At 40.4% G+C, this 21,471-nt stretch overlaps 2 protein-coding genes across 5 annotated transcripts; both read right to left on the reverse strand.

Moving 5' to 3' along the window:
- Positions 1-3,189: 3,189 nt before the first annotated feature.
- mindy4 (MINDY lysine 48 deubiquitinase 4) lies at positions 3,190-9,920 on the reverse strand. Of its 2 annotated transcripts, XM_041040531.1 has the most exons (18): positions 9,795-9,920; positions 9,358-9,477; positions 9,056-9,276; positions 8,699-8,969; positions 8,374-8,612; positions 8,190-8,242; positions 7,971-8,080; positions 7,756-7,872; positions 7,542-7,633; positions 7,298-7,399; positions 6,496-6,559; positions 6,069-6,134; positions 5,901-5,968; positions 5,727-5,790; positions 5,078-5,239; positions 4,644-4,824; positions 4,293-4,371; positions 3,190-4,095 (listed from the first exon to the last, which is right to left on the reverse strand). In XM_041040531.1, exons 1-18 carry the CDS (start codon positions 9,852-9,854, stop codon positions 4,047-4,049), a joined length of 2,118 nt encoding a protein of 705 aa, XP_040896465.1. In that variant the 5' UTR covers positions 9,855-9,920; the 3' UTR covers positions 3,190-4,046. The 2 variants fall into 2 exon arrangements, with proteins under 2 accessions (XP_040896465.1, XP_040896466.1); XM_041040532.1 differs by lacking the exons at positions 3,190-4,095; positions 4,293-4,371 and having other exon boundaries at positions 4,727-4,820.
- A 558-nt stretch (positions 9,921-10,478) lies between these two features.
- nexn (nexilin (F actin binding protein)) lies at positions 10,479-21,405 on the reverse strand. Of its 3 annotated transcripts, XM_041041088.1 has the most exons (15): positions 21,256-21,405; positions 19,130-19,580; positions 18,783-18,980; positions 16,950-17,034; positions 16,703-16,851; positions 15,332-15,532; positions 15,025-15,198; positions 14,448-14,636; positions 13,795-13,986; positions 13,294-13,338; positions 12,709-12,903; positions 12,206-12,427; positions 11,843-12,031; positions 11,356-11,719; positions 10,479-11,203 (listed from the first exon to the last, which is right to left on the reverse strand). In XM_041041088.1, exons 2-15 carry the CDS (start codon positions 19,529-19,531, stop codon positions 11,190-11,192), a joined length of 2,619 nt encoding a protein of 872 aa, XP_040897022.1. In that variant the 5' UTR covers positions 19,532-19,580; positions 21,256-21,405; the 3' UTR covers positions 10,479-11,189. The 3 variants fall into 3 exon arrangements, with proteins under 3 accessions (XP_040897022.1, XP_040897021.1, XP_040897023.1); XM_041041087.1 differs by lacking the exon at positions 10,479-11,203 and having other exon boundaries at positions 11,336-11,719; XM_041041089.1 differs by lacking the exons at positions 10,479-11,203; positions 13,294-13,338 and having other exon boundaries at positions 11,336-11,719.
- Between the last annotated feature and the right edge of the window lie 66 nt (positions 21,406-21,471).

A 21,471-nucleotide genomic window follows, 5' to 3' on the forward strand; every position in this document is an offset into this window, starting at 1 on the left:
TGACTTGATCAGTGTTCACCAAGTCAATGGATTGTCGTGATTCTTGTCTTTAATTGGCTTTAAAATCATACACACATCTGTAATTTGGTTAGCCCCTTGGCATTTATTAAAATATTTCACGCACCAGCTATTCAGGGTAGATTATGACTAGTATATAACCTAAAATCTAAACATGGTTCCTTATGACGTATGTCAAACTCCCCATATCCGCAGATGAAATTTGTGGCAAAAGTAAACACGTTAATCCAATTTCTTAGACCCCAAGGCCGCATTCCAGCAAACCACCTTATTTATAGTGATCGCAGTAGCCTTGATGCCTGTAAATTTGTTGTAGAGGGCTCATTGATTCACTCCATGTCTCATGATTAATTCATGGATCTTCATGTGTCTTTTGTGAGTGTATAAACCCCTACACGAGTCGCGAATAATATATATTCAGATGATACAGTCTCCATTAGGAGTTTGACAGTTGAAAGATGAATGAATTGTCATCATCACTGTGAGCTCCTCTCCGGGTTTTCCCTCATGCCAAAATGGAAATGTCATGGATATGAGTGAGTTTGACAGATTTAATAAAGAAAGCAGCTTCTATTGTTTCACTGTGTGCTGTTTCCAGGATGCTTTGGATATGTGTTGACCACTACACCGCAATTCCAAGATATTATACGTGGACTCTGGTCCGTGTTACACAAGACAGCTTGATGGGAAGTGAGTTACTGCAGCTCTGTCTGTGCGCCAGCTGCAGTGTCTTTGATCTCATGTGCTGGAGGTGTTGGCACAGGTCTGTCTGCCACCCCCTCTGCATGCCCCACACTGTTTGTGCTCTGACGCCTGCCATGGCTAATACTGAAGGCAGTGATTAACTGCAAGGCATCTTTCAGATGAATCTGTTTTCTTTTTTCACCCTGACGTGTCGCTTAGTTAAGAGTTAATTCACAATTAGCTTTGAGTTTGATTTTCTTTATTTAGAAAAATGTCTAAAAATTACGTGTTAAGTGTTCAATTGCCAAATGAGGTAAGAATAGGAATGCACACTGCAGTACAAAGAAAGTTACTTTTATAAAAGTGATTTATTCGTCTGTCTCACCAGGTGTTTCTAGTAATTTATGTACCAGTCTGTTGTATTAATCATTCAGTAATTAAGGCTCTAAACTAATATTAACAGAAAGCAACTGTAATGTGACAACACCCTTATGCTGCAAGTAATCTGTAATGTCAGTTGTTAGACTACATTGTTTTCCTACAAGCTTCATTTATTTATATACAAAAAACTATAACTCAGTTGCCGGTTTATTACCTCAACCCCATTTAAATCAGTGTGTAGGCTAAATAACAGAAACAACTCTCTGTAAAACGCAAAACAGTTCAAAAGCACCAGACTACATCCTTCAGAAGGATCATAAAAGTAAATTGACAGTTTCAACATAAACTGAACATTGGAACCTTCTGTACTTAAATTACATAACAAAAACTATGTTCAGTAATTTTAATCAGTATTTCATTATGTTCTCTATTTACCAGGTAAAATCAGCTTCATGAAAAAAAAAAAATTCTGCTTAATGACAAAAGTGTGGTGCTCATAAAGTCACAGGGATGAAGAGATGCAAGAGAGCAACACAAAACAACCCTGAGACAGTTGAGGTGTGAAGTTATTTTATTATCTGTTCCAGATGAGAGGTCTGTCAAAAGTGAAAATTCATCAAAGCAATTATAAGCAATTTAGTAAAAATTTTGCAACACACACACCAGGCAGTATTTATATAATGTAATCTTCATAAAGCACATCTGAATAATAATTGGAGCAATAAAAACAAATACAATATAACAGATTACCTAATTTCAAGTGTGCACAAGTAATAAAAGGCAATTTAATGTTTGGCCATTTCAAAACCAAACAGTAAAATATCATAAATAGCATGTGAAATTTGTTAAGATATGGTGTGAAAATATTTAAGACAGTACATTTATCTTACATTTGTAGTATTTTTTCCATTGTTTTCTAATTAAAATATCACATATTCATTTACAATAAGCAACAAGCAGGGAGATAATATTAATGTAATGTAAAATATAGAAAACAATCTATGATATTCCTATGCTCAAAGTATAGGTAGAGAACAAAAAGGCCACTATGGTCAATACTGTATCTTTATTGACAGTTTCCCCCTCCGTGAACTCTGTGGGGATTTTTTTTGTACCACAACCGTTTTAGTTTTATTTAGGCTTAAAATTCTCACATAAATTTGAGCGTGGTTACGTTGAGTGACAGCCCCATAGACAGGCACTGGCAGTTAGCTCTTTGCTAAAGCATCGGCTGAGCTAGGCGGCTACATCCAGAGGCCTCCGGCTAGCTCCAACGGTTGACAGGTGCTGCAGTGTCCGTGTATGTTTGCCAATGTTTGGATAGGTTTTTGTGACATATGGGGCTTGTTGTAGTGTAGGCTGTACTAACCGACCGTCGAAGGAGTCTGTGTCGCAGTTTTTTCGGTAAGTAAATTTCTCACTATTTTACCTGGATGTTTGCACTAATTAGCATGTATTAGCATATTTGCTGCTGGCTTATGACTTCATTGCCGATGGTCGCTGCTGATACAGATATAGGACCGGAGCAGCTAATGTTAGGAACGCTGTTGCGGTGTGTTCCGCTCGTTTTTCTGTTTAAAAAGTCCCACATTGTCCATTGCATGGACAGAGGAGCTCCGTCAGTAAGCGGCGGTGTGCTGCTGTAACTGGTAGTGGATAGTGGGTGGAGGCAGCGGTGAAAGCCGGTAAATATTAAATATTAAACATTTTCATATATTATCATTCTTTTTTATTGTTATCATTAATAATAATGACGATGATAATAATAATAATGTTTTTAACGTTTTAATATATTTGATCGATATTAAATAATTATGATTGTTTCACAGTTAAATATAGGCTAGAAATAAATTTCCCCCCACAACTCCACCAAACCCTGCAGCTCCACCTAAAACCTCTCTATCTGAAACAGTCATGTTTAAAACACAGCAGCAGCATTATGATCTCTGTTGTATGCTGTGTGTCGCGGTTACACGGGGTGGAGCTAGTCGGGTCGGACGCGGGGACTGTCGTGTGGTGGATGTAGCTGCGTGTAGCTGCCGCTTAGCTTGTTAGGCTTAGGCTAGCTCGGTTGCTCCGAGCTAAGTGGCCGGGTTGACGGCCGGCTGACCCGTAGAGTAACCACCTCTTCGCCAAATATGGAAAGTACACTCCCACTAAAATCCAAGATGGCGCAGCTCAAATGCCCATGGTTTGGTCACAAAACAGACTCCGCGAAATAGGTGATGTCACGGGTGCTACGTCCATGTCTTATACAGTCTATGGCTACTTTACAGTGTCCCTAGGTGAGTGTGTGTGTAGTTATCTGTCTTTGCGTGTCAGCCCTGCAATTGACTGGCGAGCACTCGTACCTCGCCTCTCGTCCGTAGTCAGCTGCGATAGGCTCCAGCTCCGTGCGGAGCCTATCCCAAAGTGGTATAGAAAAAGAATGGATGGAAAGCGGATGGAAAGCGGATGGATGGATGAGGGCTCACATGTCGCGCTTCCATTCAGGGGAGGCTGCGTGGGCTAAAGACTGAAGCCTGTCATTCCACCGAATCAACGATCACGAAGTGACAACAAAATTAGCCCCAGTGAAAGACTACATCTAAAACGAGTAAAAAAAAAAAAGATAATTTGTAAGTTACAGCTATACCACACAATACTGAAGGCTCTTTGCGATATTTCTCAATAAAAGAGAAGTCGAGTAATTCAGCAGCTGAATGTTTTTTTTAATGGTGCAATATGTTTATGGTGTATTTTGGGTTACTCTTGTCAAATGCAAATTAAATAATCAATTGGTAACCGAATCAAGACCTCAATAATCGTAATTGAATCGAGTCAGGAAATTGGCCTGATTAACCACCAAAACAAACTCAATATGTACATAACAAACACATGTAAAAATATCTATTGGTGATACAAAATGTTGTTGGTTAATGGCCCTAGAAAAAAAATAAAATGACATCAAACCATGTGATCATTCAGAGAATTGGCTCTGTGTCATTCCAATTGACGAATGCATCTGTCCATCTGAGGAAAAAAAAGGTTTAAGGGATTTAGGGCTGACCCAAGTACACACTAATGTTTTACATCTTACAGCTGTCTTTAGAGTATGCAAGGAATCTGAGCACCCCTTGATTAAACAGCAATAAACATCAAAACATTTTATGGTTGTTTTCAGGATCTGCAGATATCACTGTGCACGTGGGCGTCTACCCATATGTTACCTTGTTCGGATACAGTGCTCCAGTGGAGGAATGAGATCAGTGTCAGGATCCTGGCAGCTCATGGCCGGTTTGTCAACAGCTACAAAGGCAAACACTTCATTAACATTTTCAGTTCAGGGAAACTTACAATTAGTGTGACAGCAAAATGACTAAACACTACACAGGAATCAACATGGGAAAGATTCAGAAAATTCAGATTTACATGAAAATAAGAAATTTTTTAACATCTACTCAGAAAGGTTTGCACTACATCATAATCACAGAAATTATACCTGAATCCCTAAAGTGATCATTCACTGGGGATTATAAGAAACATCACATTTTTTAAAAAATGAGAATGATGACACATACACACTGTGAGGCGAATCTCCTCCTGTTGATTGGCCAGTCCATCATAGTAGTAGAGGTCAAACTCCAGACCTTTGTCCGGATTGGTCAACAGCTCCCTCTGCAGGCCAAACAGTACGCTGAAGTGGCTTTCACTGCACACCACCCAGATGGGGTAATGGGGAGTCTTTAGGAAAGCTCCTACCTTAGATAGAAGAAAATAGAACACAACAGAGCAAAGTAATATATTAGCATGTTAACTACCATATAAATCCCATAGTAGTCTTAGGAACATTCTTTGCTGTGATTATGAGTAAATCTGTACTGTCAGCAGCACAGATGTGTCTATAATTACAGTAAAGAATGCCCCCTGAGTTCTAGAGTTTTAACTTGAATCTGACTAGTAACTAGTCTGTCAGTGGTGCGTGTGACCAGAGTCAGCCAGCGATGTCGCTCACCTTACAGATGTTATAATGTTCAAACAACGACAGCAGGCCAATGTCACAGGGGCCTTCGATTCCCTTGAGTAGAGTTATGTTGCCATTGCCTGAGTCTAACTCCATGTCATTGTCAAAGACATTAGAAACGGCTCTGCCACAGAGCATCAAGTTGACCAGCTCCTGACGAAAGAAAACAAAAAAAAAAGGCAACGTTAGTATCAGAATGTTTTGTATACAGAGTAGTAACAGAAGAATATTGATTAATATGTTTTTGTTCCACTGAGATACATCTGTTGTCATCAACAAACTCTAGATCCTGCGTGTTACGTGATCACAGCACATTTTTTAAGTGTCTGGTTTAATTTTTCTGTGACCGTTATTTGCTGTTGTTGATTGAAGAGCTGTTTGTTCATTTATAGAGAAGGCATGGCTTTGAGGCAACTGTTCAACACTACTTTAAACTGTAACATCAACTCTGAAAGCAGCAGACTTGGAGAAATACAAGCAAACTGGTGCCTTTTTCCACTCACAAACACAGACTATTTCGACATGATGAAATCCCTAAACCAGTGTCGCCCAGAGCAACTTCTGTAGCTTCATAACTATTATCCGAACCACAAATAAACACAATATCCAGAGCTCCTAAACCATTGGATTTGCGTCAAACCTGAGTGCAGTAACCATGGGCCCCAATGAGAGTGGTGGTGGGCACGTCCATATCCTGTCTAACTCTTGAGAAAAAAGAAGAAAGCCCATTTAAGGCTATTGTTTAACAATCTGGCTCATAGCGATTTATTTTGTACATCTTGTTGAGTAATATTGTTAGAAAGGCTCCACATACTTTTCAATAGATCGCGAGAGAACAGCTGATATGGTCAGCAATATGCATCCTAACACACCAGTCTCAAACTGTGGAAAACAAAAGATAGATTAGAACAGAAGAACTGACAATCTTTTGTACATCTGACAGGCAAAATAAAACTGAGGAAGATGATAATGAGTCTCTCACCTGCTCAATATGCTGCTCTAGAAGCAACTGCAGGTCCTTGATGCTATGCACAGTGAGACATGTTATCTAAAACAAAAATTTGTTCATTATACTTACACTGCGTGAAAAATAACAGCATTGCTCTAAAAGAGGCATCACCAGTCCAAAGATTTACAGAGCTACAGTGAATCATTACAAGTAAGAGCAACAAAGATAATTACCAATGGGCAATTTGTTTTTGCAAATTCAAATACAGCTACTTATTTCCAGTATTTACAGTAATATTTTAGACATGGTGATATTCCAAAACTCAAACCCTGTGAAAAGCCTCATTAAAGAACAGTTGAGGAAATACAGATATAAATTTTATTCTATTCAGCGGACTTGACTCTAACTTTACCACAATACATACAATTCAGCAGGTGTGTGTGGTGTAGCATGTTTATACCTTTTCGAGCACTCCTTCAGATTTGTATTGTCCTGCTGGGGTGAAATGATTTCTTCCTGAAATTCTGTTGTAAAAAAAATACACAAAGTGGTCAAATCATTGCTCCAACTGAAACAGCAGGTTGAAAAGTGTTTCTGACATGCATGGGTCTGACAGGTGCAAATGGAGATAAGGATGGCGGTGGTGGTAATGGTTGAACTTTTGGCTTTCCCAGGGGAGCAAAGCCCACTTTATCAAAGCAATTGCAGTGGATGTTGCTTGCATGACAGTAACTACTAAACCAGACGTGTCCAAACTGTTCCACAAAGGGCCGTGTGGCTGCAGGTTTTTGTTCCAACCAATGAAGAGCACACAGTTTGACCAATCAACTGTCTGAAGACTGAGATCAGTTGATTAAATGAGTCAAGTCTGGTGTGCTGCTGCTTGGTTGGAACAAAAACCTGCAGCCACACCGGCCCTTTGTGGAACAGTTTGGACACCCCTGTACTAAACCTTTCTGACCCTTAATACCTAAGCCAGGTATTTACATGCATTTGACCGGTAATGAGGTTCTGTGTATTGGTAAAAGTCTGGATGTAGAGGATTAAATACACTGTTGCCCATAAAGTTAGAATAACATATATTTTGCCTCTTCTCATGAAATGATTGTGACAATGTGATGTATTCTTTATAGATAAGGTGTATATCTTTGTTGATCAATCTCTTTCAATGTGATTACTGATGTGTATAAATAGCAGTAAAAAGAGGAATGTGTAAACAAAATTATTCCAACTTTATAGGCAACACTGTAGTAAGATCTTACATTGCAATTTTGGCTTGTTTTTCCTCGCCAGCCCTCCACAGGATTTCAGCCACAGCCAAAACAAGACACTTTCTTCTGGTATTACTGGAAGGTCTCAACCTCCTGAAAACAAAGTGGCATTTCAGTGAAAAGCATTCTGGGGTAATACTACAGTTAATACAAAAGTACAGGGGTCAGTACTTAACAGTAAAAAGCACTCAAGTGATTACAGCAGTGCAAAGCTCTGAACTGAAGTATAACGTACTGAAGGCCTGCATTACTGCTTTCTGTGTTTTCAAAAAGAAGTTTCTTTAGAACAAAGGCTTGGACAGATGCCAGAACTCCACAAGGACCGCCCTAAAAAATAAAGAAATGTACAAATATAAGAATATAAAGCATAACACCAAATTACTATATAGGGAATGAAAATTAGTGTGCTGGATTAATGAATTTTAGCAAGAAGCCACAGTTGAGACAACCTTCTTCTGCACAATTCCATATCTCAGGTCATGCGTTTCTGAGAATGTGAAGCCCTGACTCCTCCACTCAACACTGAAACAATTTAGGCTGGAACCAAGAAGAACCACTTTTAATGCCTGGAGAAAAACAAAAACAGAAAACACACAGAAAATTAAAGACATTTGCAGAAACTGTCCCCAGTATTTTTAAAGAAACACTGCCGTAAATCACCAACCATGGCAGTGTGTTGGTCCATTGGGCATCCGACATAGCTATGCTCTGTCACGGTTCTCTGAAAGGACACTCTACAGAGATCTTGCAGATCATCATCATCATCAATATCATCTGGAAATACATTCACACTCTGTCAGCTTTGACAAATCCAAGGCAACAAGCTTTGCCAAAAAAAGGCAAAGACAAAGATGAGGCCTCTTTTTCTATTTTCAGCACCCACCTAAAACCATCCCTGACACATCCAAGTCAGCCACATTTGGCCTGGCCTTTACACTGTGGAAAAGGACATGATATGCATAAACATATGAACAAAATCCTGAAATTAGTAGAAAAACATGTTCAAAAGTGTGAAACCATGAAGTCGCTTATCATGCAGAGTGCATGCACATCTTAAAGCTATTTACTTTCTTGTCTTCAGTGTGTCGTGTCCAACTTTTTCAGAGCTGTTTTCAGTCATTTTCTCTGGTGCACTTCGCAACTCCTGTCTCTCTCCTACGCAGCTGATTTCAGTTAGGCCACTTTCTAAGCTTTTTGGACGTAAGACAGCCTGAAAAAGTCCATCCTCACATCGCCTGTGTTCTTCTTTTCTGAGCAGAGGCTGAGGCACTTCAACCCTTCGACTCTGCCTTTTTTTGTTTGAATACTAAAAGGAAAAACATCAGTATATGACAAGAACATGACAAATGCAGGATCAACCAGTTTTTAAGGAATGCATCAGAAGTTCGATACCTGAGGCGTACTAGCTATTGGTCCAGCCATCATGCCACGTCTAATTCGATTAGTTCTGCTCATTTGGGTTCTCTCAGTGGTGGACGTCTTTTTTTCTGGTTCTCTTCTCATGCTCTCATTGTCCTGGATGGGAGCCAACAGTGGATGGCCTTTGTGATCTTCTGAGTCATAGGCACAGAAACCTGTTTGATTATGGTGGGGCAGACTGTCTGTTTCAGGCAATGATGAGGTATATGCAGGTTGAGAGGGGCAGGTTTCTTGTAAATCAGACCTGTGAGAAACATAAGTTTAAACCAATTTTCATAGAGTCAAAACAGCAGCAAAAAAATGATCAAAAAAACTTTTCTTGCAAAATACCTCAATTGGATTTGTTTGTGAATAACAAAGGCTGCTGGGCTACCCTCTGTGTTAGAGTCATTCATCGCTCTTGGTGTTACGGCAGGAGAGGCAACCGAGCCAGTAGCTGGAGCAGACTGCAGAAGATCATTTTCACTGCTGGTAATCTTGTCATTCTTAGGGCCCAGAATGTGATGCTTTACAATAATCTCCAGTAAGGTTTTCAGAGGGGAGCTCTGAACCTGCAATGACAGAGATGTCAGCTAAAAGCTTTTTTGCGTGATCCACGTGAACAGCAGCCAACCTCCAGCTGTAAAGATCACCTTATTCACTTTATAGAGACCCTCCATGTTGAGAATCTGCCTCAGGTGTGACCTGTTGTTGATACTGGCTTCTGTGCGTGGATGCTCCTCATCCATACAGGCAATAGTCCTCTTGAGTCCCTGCAGATCAATACCAACGAACAATTTTAATAATTCTGCAACCACGTATATACTCTGACGTTGTTGGTACAGCCGTGACTATATGTGACGCTCGTCCTAGCTAAAGCAAACCACTAAACACAGTGTCACAAATACTACAGTGGTTTCACAGTTCAACCTATATCTGGTGGCACAGAATCAGACGAAATACAGACTTCGACACAAAACCAGCATTAATTCTTCAGCAGGACAGAACGGGGGCTAACGCTAGCGATGCTAGCGGTTTGTAGGAATACGACGTGTCCAGCCAGTTCACCAGCTTGAGCTGGCTAACTTACCTTTCGACTCAGGTATTCTCTCACAAGGGACGAAGAAACCTCTTCAACTGAGACAACCATGATGAGAACGCAGACTGATTGATTCTAACATAGATAGTCGACAACAGGCTGTTCTGACTAGGGCCCTAACGAACCGACTACTGAACCATAACACTGCGGTGGGTTGCACAGATCTGTAACTAAGTTGACGGTGTCGTGCACTTTTTAGAGACCGTCCACGTGTGCTAGAGATCAGCGAAACTGCGCCGGTAGGTCAGATTTGTTGTTCGGCAATGTGCGTTTCCATGGCGACGCGAGTCGCTCCGCTTCCCCCACTGCGGATACGGTCAGTGGATGAGGTATACAAATATGGCGGCCCTATCTTTCCAATGAAAACGCTCACCCGGAACAAGTTTATGTTGCTGCTTACCCAAGGCAAAAATTGTCCACGTTGCTTTGGATGTGATCAAAAAATAGATTAATAAATGATAAACGGTAAGTTGCTGTGCATTCTAGTGATGTGTCGGTCGCGAATGAAACGGCTCTTAGAGCCGGCTCTTTGAAGTGAACGACGGGAGCCGGTTTAACCAAATGCAAATGCACACAAATCAGGCAGTAGGTAGCAGTTATTAAACTCTGCCCTACCTAACAAAAGACATCACAAACATATTTTTGATCATTTTATTAAAACATTTTCATGTATAACATATGACAAATATTCAGGATATCCTATGCTTTTTCATAAAGAGTTTAATTGAAAGTTAGGATGTACATATGTTCAAATTTGTTTTGTTCCTCCAATATTCGACTGCCGTTACAATGTCATATCATTGTAAACAAACCCCACAGAGATGACGTGTTACCCCTTGACATAATACCAGGCAAGTATCACAATACCATTTACTAATATGGGGAAGGGAACAGAAAACTAAATTCTGATTGATAATTGCTGAAGATGTTGAGTAGTAGTAGAATACCCAAGCAAGCATGCAAGATGTTTTACTGATATTCCTTGTACTTCAATGCCTCAAGCAACATGTCTGCCAAGTATGGACCATAAAATGCGATATTTACAATACAGTACTATGACACTTAAAATTTGCTGGTATCACAAATATCATTAGGGCCTCTCAGGGAAGATAGTTTTATGCAACCCTTGGCATGGGAACAAGAATCTATTGACTATTTTTGGCACAGATATCATCCTACTCTAACAGGGAGTGCAGCTTTACGAGCAATACGTAAACACCATCTTGCTTTTTTGTGTGTATGTGTGTGTTTCTGTGTGTATCCCTCCCTAAGGAATGCCAAGCATACAGCTATTTTCTTCCCTCTGACCATACCATACCATGAGGGATAAAGTTTTACAAAAGGAGTGAGCAACTACAAGGAAAGTTTCCAGAAGGTGGAAGAGCATCAGTAGTCATAAGCTGCAAGAAAGAAACAGAAGAGCAGTTATCTAAATCTGCCATTCAGCCCAAGTTCACGAGGAAGAGGAGCATGCGATCCACTTCGTATAGAGAGGTTGAAATCCACATACGAGGAATCATGCAGGCATGCATTCACACCAAGGTGGTCTTACTTTCTATTGTGAGGATGCAGGTACTTGCTGCTGTGCCTCTGCTGTTCACAGCCTTGCACATGTACTCTCCCTCATCTTCTGGGAAGGTCTCCGGCAGGTAGAGGCAGTAGGTCTCTCCTCTCTCTATATACTGATAGTCCTCACAGTCCTGGAGCATCTCTCCCTCAAACCACCAGGTCACCTCCGGTTTTGGCTCCCCAGTGATTTTAACGGTGAACCGAACTGGCTCCGAGTCCACCACTGATTGATTCTTAAGGGGCTTTTTAAACCATGGAGCCCCTGACCTGGCATGATCCTCCTCATCTTCATAGGCTGCAGAGCCATTGATGATGCTACCCTCGTCCTCCACATCATCCTCCTTTTTCTGCAAACAGATGAAAACAACAATCACAAGTATTTGTTGGAGTCAAAGCAACCTTAAAGCAAAGTCTTGCTGAGCTGTCACGCATCAAGAATACATATAAGATCATGAATGTGTAAGATTTACTTTCTGAAGGGCTGCATCAATCTCTTGCTGTTCAAACTGCATCCTCTGCAGCTTCTGCTCCTCTATCCTCCTCCTCTCCTCCTCTTCTCTGGCTTTGGCCATTTGCTCAAATCGCGCTCGCATATCCACCTTCTGTTTGAATGGTGACTCCTCGGCCCTCACTGGAGTGTTCTCTCCTTCCTCATCCTCCTGAAAAAAAGGGCAATTTCAATATGTGGCAATCCTCTACTGGTATCGTGTTTAAGTGAAAAAAGTAAGACTAGGCTGTCTGAAGAAAACAAGATACTTTTCAAGTAACGTTTCATGAATTTAAAGATAACAAATATTGATTCACGTCTCTGTATAGTGTGGGAGTATTCTCACCTCCTGGAACCTCTCAGCTTCTCTTTCTTTAATTTCATCATCAATGGCCTTCCTCCGTGCTCTCTCCATCTCAATCTTTTTCTGAATCTCCTCCTCAGTCAGCTGCTTGATCTTCTCAAACTTGGACTTGAGGTTTTTGGCCTGGATGGAGCCAGTCCTCTTGAGCTTTGTCAGCTCTTCATACTCTCTGCTCACTACATCCGAGCTTTCATTTATTTCCTCCTGTGAAATAGAGGCCAATTTAATTGGCATCTCAGTGAGTATAACAAAAAAATAAACTGCAATGTGCATAGTAATAAAAGGCTGATGTAAACTATGGATTTGCAATAAGCATGAGTTTTTGCATGTTTCTGACACTGTAAAACATTTGTTTAAGCTTATGTTAAAAGAGTAGAACAGGGACTGTTTTCTCTGGCCCAAATTGCTGACAAAATTTTACTAAGCCTAAACTCCCAAAAACATCTGTATTGATTCACATAAATTTTAAGCTGTATCAAACTGACCTCGCCCATCTCTTGTCTGAGTTGTTCAAATTCCTGCTTCTCCTGCTCCAGTTTCTTTTTGCGTTCCTCCGCCTTACGTTTTCTCTCAGCTTCCTCTTTCTCTTTCAGCAGCTCTTCAAAGTTGATCTCCAGTTTTCTAGGGTGCAGTGCTTCCTGAGACTCACTCTTCACCATTGCTCCTTCCTCATCTATCACCTATACACACAAGTGCACACAAAGGCAGAGAAATCTGTTTGTGAGAGTGTCCAGTATTATGTCCATGTTGTATTATGATCTAAGTCCATACTGGCTTCAGTTTATAAAAGAACAAAACAATTCAAGTCAGGCTACTTACCCAACATTGAATAATGTCATAAAAAACAGAAAGACAACTAAGCAGGAGCCATTCTTATTGCTGCACATAGCATTTAAAGACAATATGTATCAAAAAAAAAAAAAACCCCAAGTCATCATCTGGAGGCCTTTGTGTCCGTGTATTTAGATTAGATGCATTATTAGTAGCATACTGTTTATTGTAAGAACAACAGTTGTTTCCTCTTATTTTTCTTTCAAAAAAATGTACATTTGAAATTGAAAATATCTTACTGTTTCATCTCCATATGCAGACTTTTCCTGATCCAGGCCAGGGCTCTTGAAGAAATAATTTGGACAAGGGAACAGCAATGCAGGTGTACCATTTGAGCCCACAAAAATGATATAAAATGCATAAACAAAAAGTATTAATCCACATCCAATCAGATTCCAATTATAGTATAGTATCAGTGTTAGTTTGATGTAGATGAAAACTGCTTTGGTCATAATTGATATTTATTAATAATATTGTTAGCGAATGTTGTTATATGCTGATACTATGATGATAATGGAAACTATAAATAAAGTTTATGGACAAGTTTGTATGTGTGTTTTGGGCTATTTAATATTTTCTTACAATGCATGTTTCTGTTCTTTTACAGGGAAAGCTCATCAGCTCAGCAGCAGCTAGTTAAGTTGAAAACTGAACAACAATAACATAGTTCTGAGGTGTTAGTGATCAGCCAAATACCTGCACACTGCACATCTTTTAATCACTGAGTCATGTGCACTTACCATAGTCTTGCGGGCCTCAGCAAAGAGCCTCTTCTCCTCTTCCAACCTCTTCTTGGCCTCCTCTTCGGCCTTCTTCTGCTCTTCTTCTCTTCTCTGACGTTCCAGCTCCTCGAAACTGCAGCATATCTTCCCAGGCTTACTGCCCTCCAGGTTCAACAAGGCCATCAGCACCTCATCATCCTCATCTACAAGCTGGATAAAAACACAACACAGTAAGCTGTAGGGACTATAGATTAGAAGTGGCTGATGGTGAAATAATCATTTTGTCAGTTTTATGTAACTTTTCAAACTACGGGCCTCTAGTTCCAGTGAAACCTAAGAAATTTTTCAGCGTTTTGCTACATACACTGATTTGCTTTCTGGACGACAGGTACATAAAAAGACACCACTCTCATATCTATCTAGTCAATATGAAGCTACAGCCAGTTAGTTTAACTTAGCAAAAAGACTGGAAACAGCGACAGCTAGCCTCTGACAAACGGTAACAAAACCCACTAAAGCCCCTGAAGCTCACTAATTAAAAATAAAACATGTTATATCTCATCTCACTATCAATCTTCTCGTCTCATTCTCTCATTTTCATTCAGAGCTTGTATGCCATCACTTCAGTTGCTGTAGTGAATTTTGTATTGATTTATGGGAAGCATATTGACCATGCTCTTCCTGGCTTCAGCAAAAGCTCTTCTCTCCTCCTCCATCCGTCTCTTGGCCTCCTCTTCTGCTTTCTTGCGCTCCTCTTCAACTCTTTGCCTCTCCAGCTCTTCAAAGCTCAACCTCAGTTTTCCAGGTCGGAACTCCTCCTTGTCTTCCTGAGAAGGCTGAGCGTCTTCCTCATCTTCACCCTGATAGTACACAAATGTATAATGTATAATGCTCTGAGTCAACTCAACAACAGTTCAAACATTCAAAAATTCACTGTACAAGAAATCTATAGGCCTATGCGGAAAATTATGACGTGTAAATGGAATCCAAAGAGACTTTCTACTACCCAGAAAATAATCCATCCAGTCTAATGCTACAGGGTATCACAACAGAAATTATATTTGTCTGATATCACTGTTTGTCAGTATAAGAAGAGGAAACACAGAGATACTAAAATGTCATACATGTATGAAGTTATAATGACTATTTCTAAATTGTGTTAATATGGTGTATTGCAAAGACAAAATGATTTATAACATTTGCAACTTTCCATTGAAATGTATGTTATGTTTTGAAGTTCTTGTTTACCATTCCCAGCCTGGCCTCCTCAAAAGCTTTCTTCTCCTCTATCAGGCGGCGTTTGGCTTCCTCCTCAGCCTGCTTCCTCCTCTGATCCTGCCTTTCCCTCTCCAGCTCCTCAAATGTCAGCTTCAGCTTTCCAGGAGTCACCTGTGCCTTCTCAGTGGGCTTCTCCTCGTCCTCCTAAAGTGTGAGAAGAGAGACATTTTTCAACTGTAACATTGATCTTTAAGGTACTTGTAAAAAAAAAAAAAGGATCTTATATAAGCAGGCTGTCCACAAAAATGTCTTGGTATTTATTTATCCTTATTCCTACCTGCTGAACAACTGAGCGCCGCTTGGCTTCCCTGAAGGAGCGTCTGTTTTCATCATACCGCCTTTTTTTCTCCTCCTCTGCCGCCTTCTTCAGTTCCTCCTCTCGATTCTTCTCCATGTCCTCAAAGTTCATCTTGATTCTGCCTGGAGGTCGTGATGCCTTCGCTGGAACAACCCGTACCAGGATTGTGTCATCTCCCTCCTAAAAAGTGTTTGATAAATTAAGATTACCCAAGGCACAGTGTAAGGAATTCATTAAAGACAGTGAATGATGAAATATAGACCATGTTGGCAAGTCAAGTGCAAGAAGTTGAGTTCTTATAGTTGGTGTGACACACTATTCAGTATTCGATACAATTATTCAGTGGTATAGGGAAAACAAATTTAGGTCACTCACAGTGCACACCCAACACACACAGACTGAGAATAAGAGCATGTGGGTGGGTCGGGGGCAACTCCATTGGCCTAATGTCACCATTTGCAGTAGGTCAGAGGATGGGTGTCAGTTTAAGATAGCAGCGTCTAATTCAGTCACAGTAAGGAGGTCTACAGCTAATTTAGTCACTGGGAGGTGTGGGAAACAGTTGCCAGTCATATGCTGTCTACACCTGGCAGCTCTGTTCCAGTTGTTTCTAGATCCCCACATTCTGTAGGTTTTATTGAAATCAAGTTGCTCTTTAGAGGAAAAATCCCCCCAAATCATCAGCATCTTCTAAATTCAAGGCAACAACTAAAATAACTGTCTCACAACTTTGTCTCCATTTTCTGTTTCTAAGAAACCTGTTCCTGATCATTACTGAGGATGATTAAAGGCAGAGCTGTTAAGACATATTTAAAGTAAAAAGCTGAATAACATGAATGTAGTTATAACAGCATCCAGTTCAAAAACTGCATATGACTGTTGAACATTTAAAGCATTGTAAATGTTATTATGAGTTAGACTGTTCTCACTGTATGAGAGAAGAATTAGGGCAAAGGAGTAGAAGGTAATTGCCTTTAATTGGCTGTCTGCTTATGTAACCATTCCCAAGAACTACACAGGCTGTCTGAAGGTAAAATAAGATTAAAAAATCCATTCACATTGCCCCACCTGTAATGTACTGATTATGACATTATTTTTCGAACTACCACAAGCCTTACTCAGTGAGATGAATTAAAGGTGATCCACGCTGGTCATGACAACAATGCTACTGGTGGTTTCAGACCTATATCCAGCCTCTGCCAACTGTCTGGATCTTAAATGCCGCTCAAAATAACTCGTCCGAGTGGCAGCTGAGAATTACCTGAATCATTACACATACAGTGGTAGTGTTGATCCACCTAGACATGCTGTCCCACTTCCCTGCAAGGAATTCACCTCACGTTCACTTACCTCAGCTGCTTTCTGAGCCAATTCTTTCTTGATTTTGGCTTTTTCCATGTTGTCTTGGGCCTCCCTTTTCTTCCTCTCTTCTTCCATCCTCTTTCTTTCCTCCTCTTGTCTTTGTTTTTCCATTTCTGCAAATTTCCCCTTCACACTGCCTGAGGATTTCAAAGGGCATGACACAAGCCTTCAGTCTCCCCCTCCACCCAGATTCTCACTGAATATCCATCTTTCCTTCCCCTTTTCCATGTCTTACCTGTGATTTTGGGGACATAGGATTTTTCTACCTTTGCTGGCTTCACCTCTTCCTCCTCATCACTGGAAGCAAGTAGTTCTTTTATCTGTGGCGGATCAGATGGAGAGCATGGTGAGGTTACGGTTTAGCTGGGATCATCTCCTTTGCCACTCAGGAGCCATGCTGGTCCCAGCAAGAACAAGGGACTAATCCCTGCTAATAGTTGGGTCATGTGACCTGCAGGTGGGCCTGTGATTGGGCCTTGATGTTGTTGCACAGACAGGAGATGAATGCGGGTGTCCAAGCCTGGCCAGCCCTGGCACGACTGTACTCAGGAAGGTTGTTCTGTCTAAGTATCACTGATAATCCACTCACATAACACCGTATCACTGCATTTACTTCCCCACAGTCGATCTATAAGAAAGGCTGTCTTAACCCTTGAATTCTTAATCTATGGCATTTCCCTTTATTTTTCTCACAGGCAGCCGAAAACTAAACTAAGCCAAAAACATTTGTCTTTCACACTGCAGGTCAGTATCATACATGTGTATATTCTCTGTCTCTTCTCATGCATCAGTGAAGCTATGATGAAATATCAAAGTAGAAGACACTTTTTTTTATAAAATAAAAATAAAAATGAGTTTGAATGCAAAATTCTTTGTTTGGGCTGAAACTAACACTTATTTTTATCATAGATTAATCTGTCAATTATTTTGATGATTCATCAATCAATGAATGAATCCATTAAAAAACAGAATATAGTAAAAACCAAAACCTCATTTGTTTACAATGAAATCCAATAAAAGCAGCAAACTCTCATATTTGAGGGGGTGGAACCAGCTGTGGTGGAACTAAATACATTTTCTCCTGTACTGTACAGTTGTGAGGTACTTGTACCACTTTGTTTCTTCACACTTCTACTCCTCTACATTTTAGGGGGAAATATTGTACTTACTATTCCACTACATTTAGTTTTTAGCTTTGAATGGATGACTTAACTACAGCAGGGTTGCTGCTTCTACTTCAGTAAAAGATCATGACTATTGTACAAAACTGTTTAAGATTTCTTTTGAATAGTTTCAGTTCTACTGTTCTACTGTTCAGTTCTACTGTACACATTTCCCCATCATTTGGCCTGATATATTTAGTATATTGTAAATTTGGGATTGGTATCACAATTTAAAATAAAGTTCAGTGAGCCAAACAATATGGCGGCACAGTGGTGCAGTGGTTAGCACTGTTGCCTCACAGCAAGGTTCTGGGCTCTTTTGTGCAGAGTTTGCATGTCCTTCCTGTGCCTGCGTGGGTTTTCTCCGTGTGCTCTGGCTTCCTCCCACAATCCCAAAAACATGCATATTAGGTTAATTGGCTACTCCACATCACCCCTAGGTGTGAGTGTTTGCATGTGTGGTTGTCTGTCTTTGTGTGTCGGCCCTGCGATTGACTGGCGGCCAGTCCAGGGTGTACCCCGCCTCTCGCCCTAGTCAGCTAGGATAGGCTCAAGCTCCCCCTGACGGATCCAGCAGTATAGAAAATGGATGGATGGCTGGAGCTAAACTATGCTTGGCTGCACATGCATTTTAAATTATGGACCCACTGGAGGGCCAGTGGAGTTCAGTTGTTTAGTGTTCCTTGTGCATGTTAATAGGATTAAAGTTACCTTTAAAAATAATCTTTTTAGGTCTAGCACAAACCAAAGTTGAATATAATATGAAATAAAACACTGTGTGCATGTTGTTGCAGTGTATAGGAGACAGTGAATTCTCACTCAAACTGGCAGCCTTGTCACTCCGTCATGCCTCATCATGCCATGCAGGTCACGGTCAGAGGTTAGTGGGGTTATCTGTCTTTGACCTGCTGCTTCCTGCGATTCCACTCTCTCTCCTTGATGAATTGCTCTTTCCTCTTCTGCTGCTCCTCCTTATTCCTCTGCCTACTGCGCTCCTCCCTGGCCTTCTGCATGGCCTCAAACTTGTTTGTCACATCCCCCTTGTCTTTGCCCAGCTTGGGCACGTAGCTTCTGGCCACCGGCTTTCTGGATCGAAGAAGTTTCTGTGGTTTCAGTCAAAAAAATATAAGAAAAAGTTATTTTATGTAGCAGGAGGAATAGTTTCTCTCAGGCGCAATATTCATATGGAGGAGAACCACATCTCTTAATATCTTGTATAACTACTGTTTCTCATCCTAAATTTCTGTCTCACCTCTTTCTTAAGTGCCAAATCTGACGCATTCTGGTCTTCAGTTGTGTCAGGCTGTGCATCCTCCTCATTCTGTTTACCCTGTGTTACGCCATTTACAGCTTCTGATCTTTCATTTTCCTTGTTGGCTGTGTCGTTCCCTTTGTGCTCCACACCGTTCACATGTGGCGTGTCATTCTCATTATTTTCTTCATCACTCATGTGGCAAGGTCTTTTGTCTTCTTTGTGTGATGTCTTCTCCTTTCTCTCCTTGGTGTCATCCTCTTCATTAACAGCCACCTTGTCCCCCTTGTGTGTCATATCATCCTCCTTGTTTTCTGCGTCGCTCATGCTGTGCTCGTTCTCGTTTGTGACATCATCCGCGTCGTGGGCAACCACAGCCGCAACCTGCGCCACCTCCATCATGTTTGTACCACAATGACAAGCTGACAAACAGGCTCTGTTGAAATGTTACCTGTCAAGTAAACAGATAAAATATTACTGTATTGTTGCGTAAATGACTGACTGAAGCCAATCTGCTTAAAACAAAAGTTTAGAATTATGACCATGTGACATGATTCATCACTCATTTTCACTGACCTGTCAGGTGTATTATTTTTTTTAAATACAATATGTACACCAATTTGTTGACTGACATTGCAAAAAAAAAAATTCAAAGTCACTACTTTCAAAATACTATGTAAATTAAATTGACTGATACAGAGTCGAATGGGTTTATGTGTTTAATGCCTGTCTGTTAGATTGCAGGCAAGATTCACTTCCTTCAGCATCTTTTTGTTGATTATTCATAATCCATGTTTTCATTGGTCAGTTAAATACCCAAACTTTTCCATTTAACAGTTGATTTCAAATAACAAGCTTAAGGCCATTTGAAAGGTTAGAACCTTTACTTTTCACAATTAATTTATGTAATGCCGGGGATTTATATGTGCCACAGGCACCTCTTGACAACAAAGTTAAGGGCAAAGAGAACTGCTCCACTTCCCAGTATGTTGAGAGAGAGCGCAATGGAAGCTCATTGACCTCTATTTATAGTCCACTTGAGGGTGCAGGACATGTGATCATGGCTATTTCTGATGAGTGATAGGCAGTTGGACAGAGCTCAAGCTGGCACCCACATGTCGCCCGACAGACCCTTAACAAAATGGCCAGACTGAGAGCTAGACAACTGGATGAATGAGAGAGTGTTTGGACTGTTAGTCATCCAACACTAAAACTGTTGCTGTGTTATCAGTGTCCTCAAATACCTTTTCTATTCAGGTATGAAAATCATAGTGTGGTGTGATGCTGCTAATCAGGATCTTGGCCATTTCTGTATCTTATAAAATATAGAACTATGAACTACTGTCTAGCTTACATTTTTTTTTTGCCATAAATCATCCAATGTCACAGTGATTTGCCTGTTTCTCAGCCTACAGTCAACATGGAGTCCACACTGAGGTTTGACCGTTGTGGGCCTCAGAGGTGTGGTCCATGTAAAATGAGATTCAAAAGCCATCAGAAGTCTTCTAACCAGCTCTATGTTACAATCTAGAGTTAATAAAAAAACAAAAAAAAAAACACGCATTTCTTTAATTAAATTCATTATTTGTATTTTTCTCTATAGTATAGTTGGTAGGAGTCCACATGTGTATTCATATTTCTGTCAGAACACATGTACAGGATTTTCAAATGTGGCAAAATTTTTGAAATCAGAATAACTATAAAAATTATATTTGTAGACCAGTGCATTCAACAAGATATCATAACTGTGTCAGAAACAATTAGAGCCTGACACATATACAGGTAGATTAATATGTTAATGCCATTATTTATTATTAACTTCTACAGCCTATTCAAACCCAATCAGAAGTACATAGCGTGTTTCTGTATGCCTGATCACATTTTGTGGACGTGAACTGGAACTAATATTTGTAACTTTAACTCACCACAACTTAAAAAAAAGTTGATTTACATATTAAGGTACCTGATGCACCTGATGTCTGCCTAAATTAAGATGAAAGATGTGATTAAGATGTGATGTACTCTCGATTAAACTCAAGAAACTTTGACCTTCCTAAATAATGATTAAATATTTAATGGTTTTACAGGCCTCCTCTGGCTATATAATCTATAAAATGAGAGTTTACCTCTTTTAGCGTGCTGTCGTCCTGTGTATGATTAAAAGAAGAAGAAGAAAGAAAGAAATCCTTTGAGTTGATATAAACCAGAAGAAGTGAAACTCGCGACAATCCGAGATGCGACCACCCGGTGCACGGACTCGACTAGCTGCTGCTGGCTGTGTGACGGTGAGCCCTTTCCATAAAAGTACCGTTACTTTCTATCTACCGGATACTGCATTCCGC

Source organism: Toxotes jaculatrix, chromosome 6, assembly GCF_017976425.1.
Source record: "Toxotes jaculatrix isolate fToxJac2 chromosome 6, fToxJac2.pri, whole genome shotgun sequence".
Lineage (NCBI taxonomy): Eukaryota > Metazoa > Chordata > Actinopteri > Toxotidae > Toxotes > Toxotes jaculatrix.

Excerpts from the sequence above, each read along its gene's own strand:
- mindy4 (XM_041040531.1), bottom strand. The coding sequence starts at position 9,854 with ATGGTTGTCTCAGTTGAAGAGGTTTCTTCGTCCCTTGTGAGAGAATAC. Across the intron at positions 8,081-8,189 it reads TGTGTCAGGGATGGTTTTAG|ATGATATTGATGATGATGAT; the intron begins GTGGGTGCTGAA and ends ATGTATTTCCAG. Across the intron at positions 5,969-6,068 it reads TAGAGCAGCATATTGAGCAG|TTTGAGACTGGTGTGTTAGG; the intron begins GTGAGAGACTCA and ends TGTTTTCCACAG.
- nexn (XM_041041087.1), bottom strand. The coding sequence starts at position 19,531 with ATGATGGAGGTGGCGCAGGTTGCGGCTGTGGTTGCCCACGACGCGGAT. Across the intron at positions 15,199-15,331 it reads GGCGCTCAGTTGTTCAGCAG|GAGGACGAGGAGAAGCCCAC; the intron begins GTAGGAATAAGG and ends CTCACACTTTAG. Across the intron at positions 13,987-14,447 it reads CTGAAGCCAGGAAGAGCATG|CTTGTAGATGAGGATGATGA; the intron begins GTCAATATGCTT and ends GTTTTTATCCAG.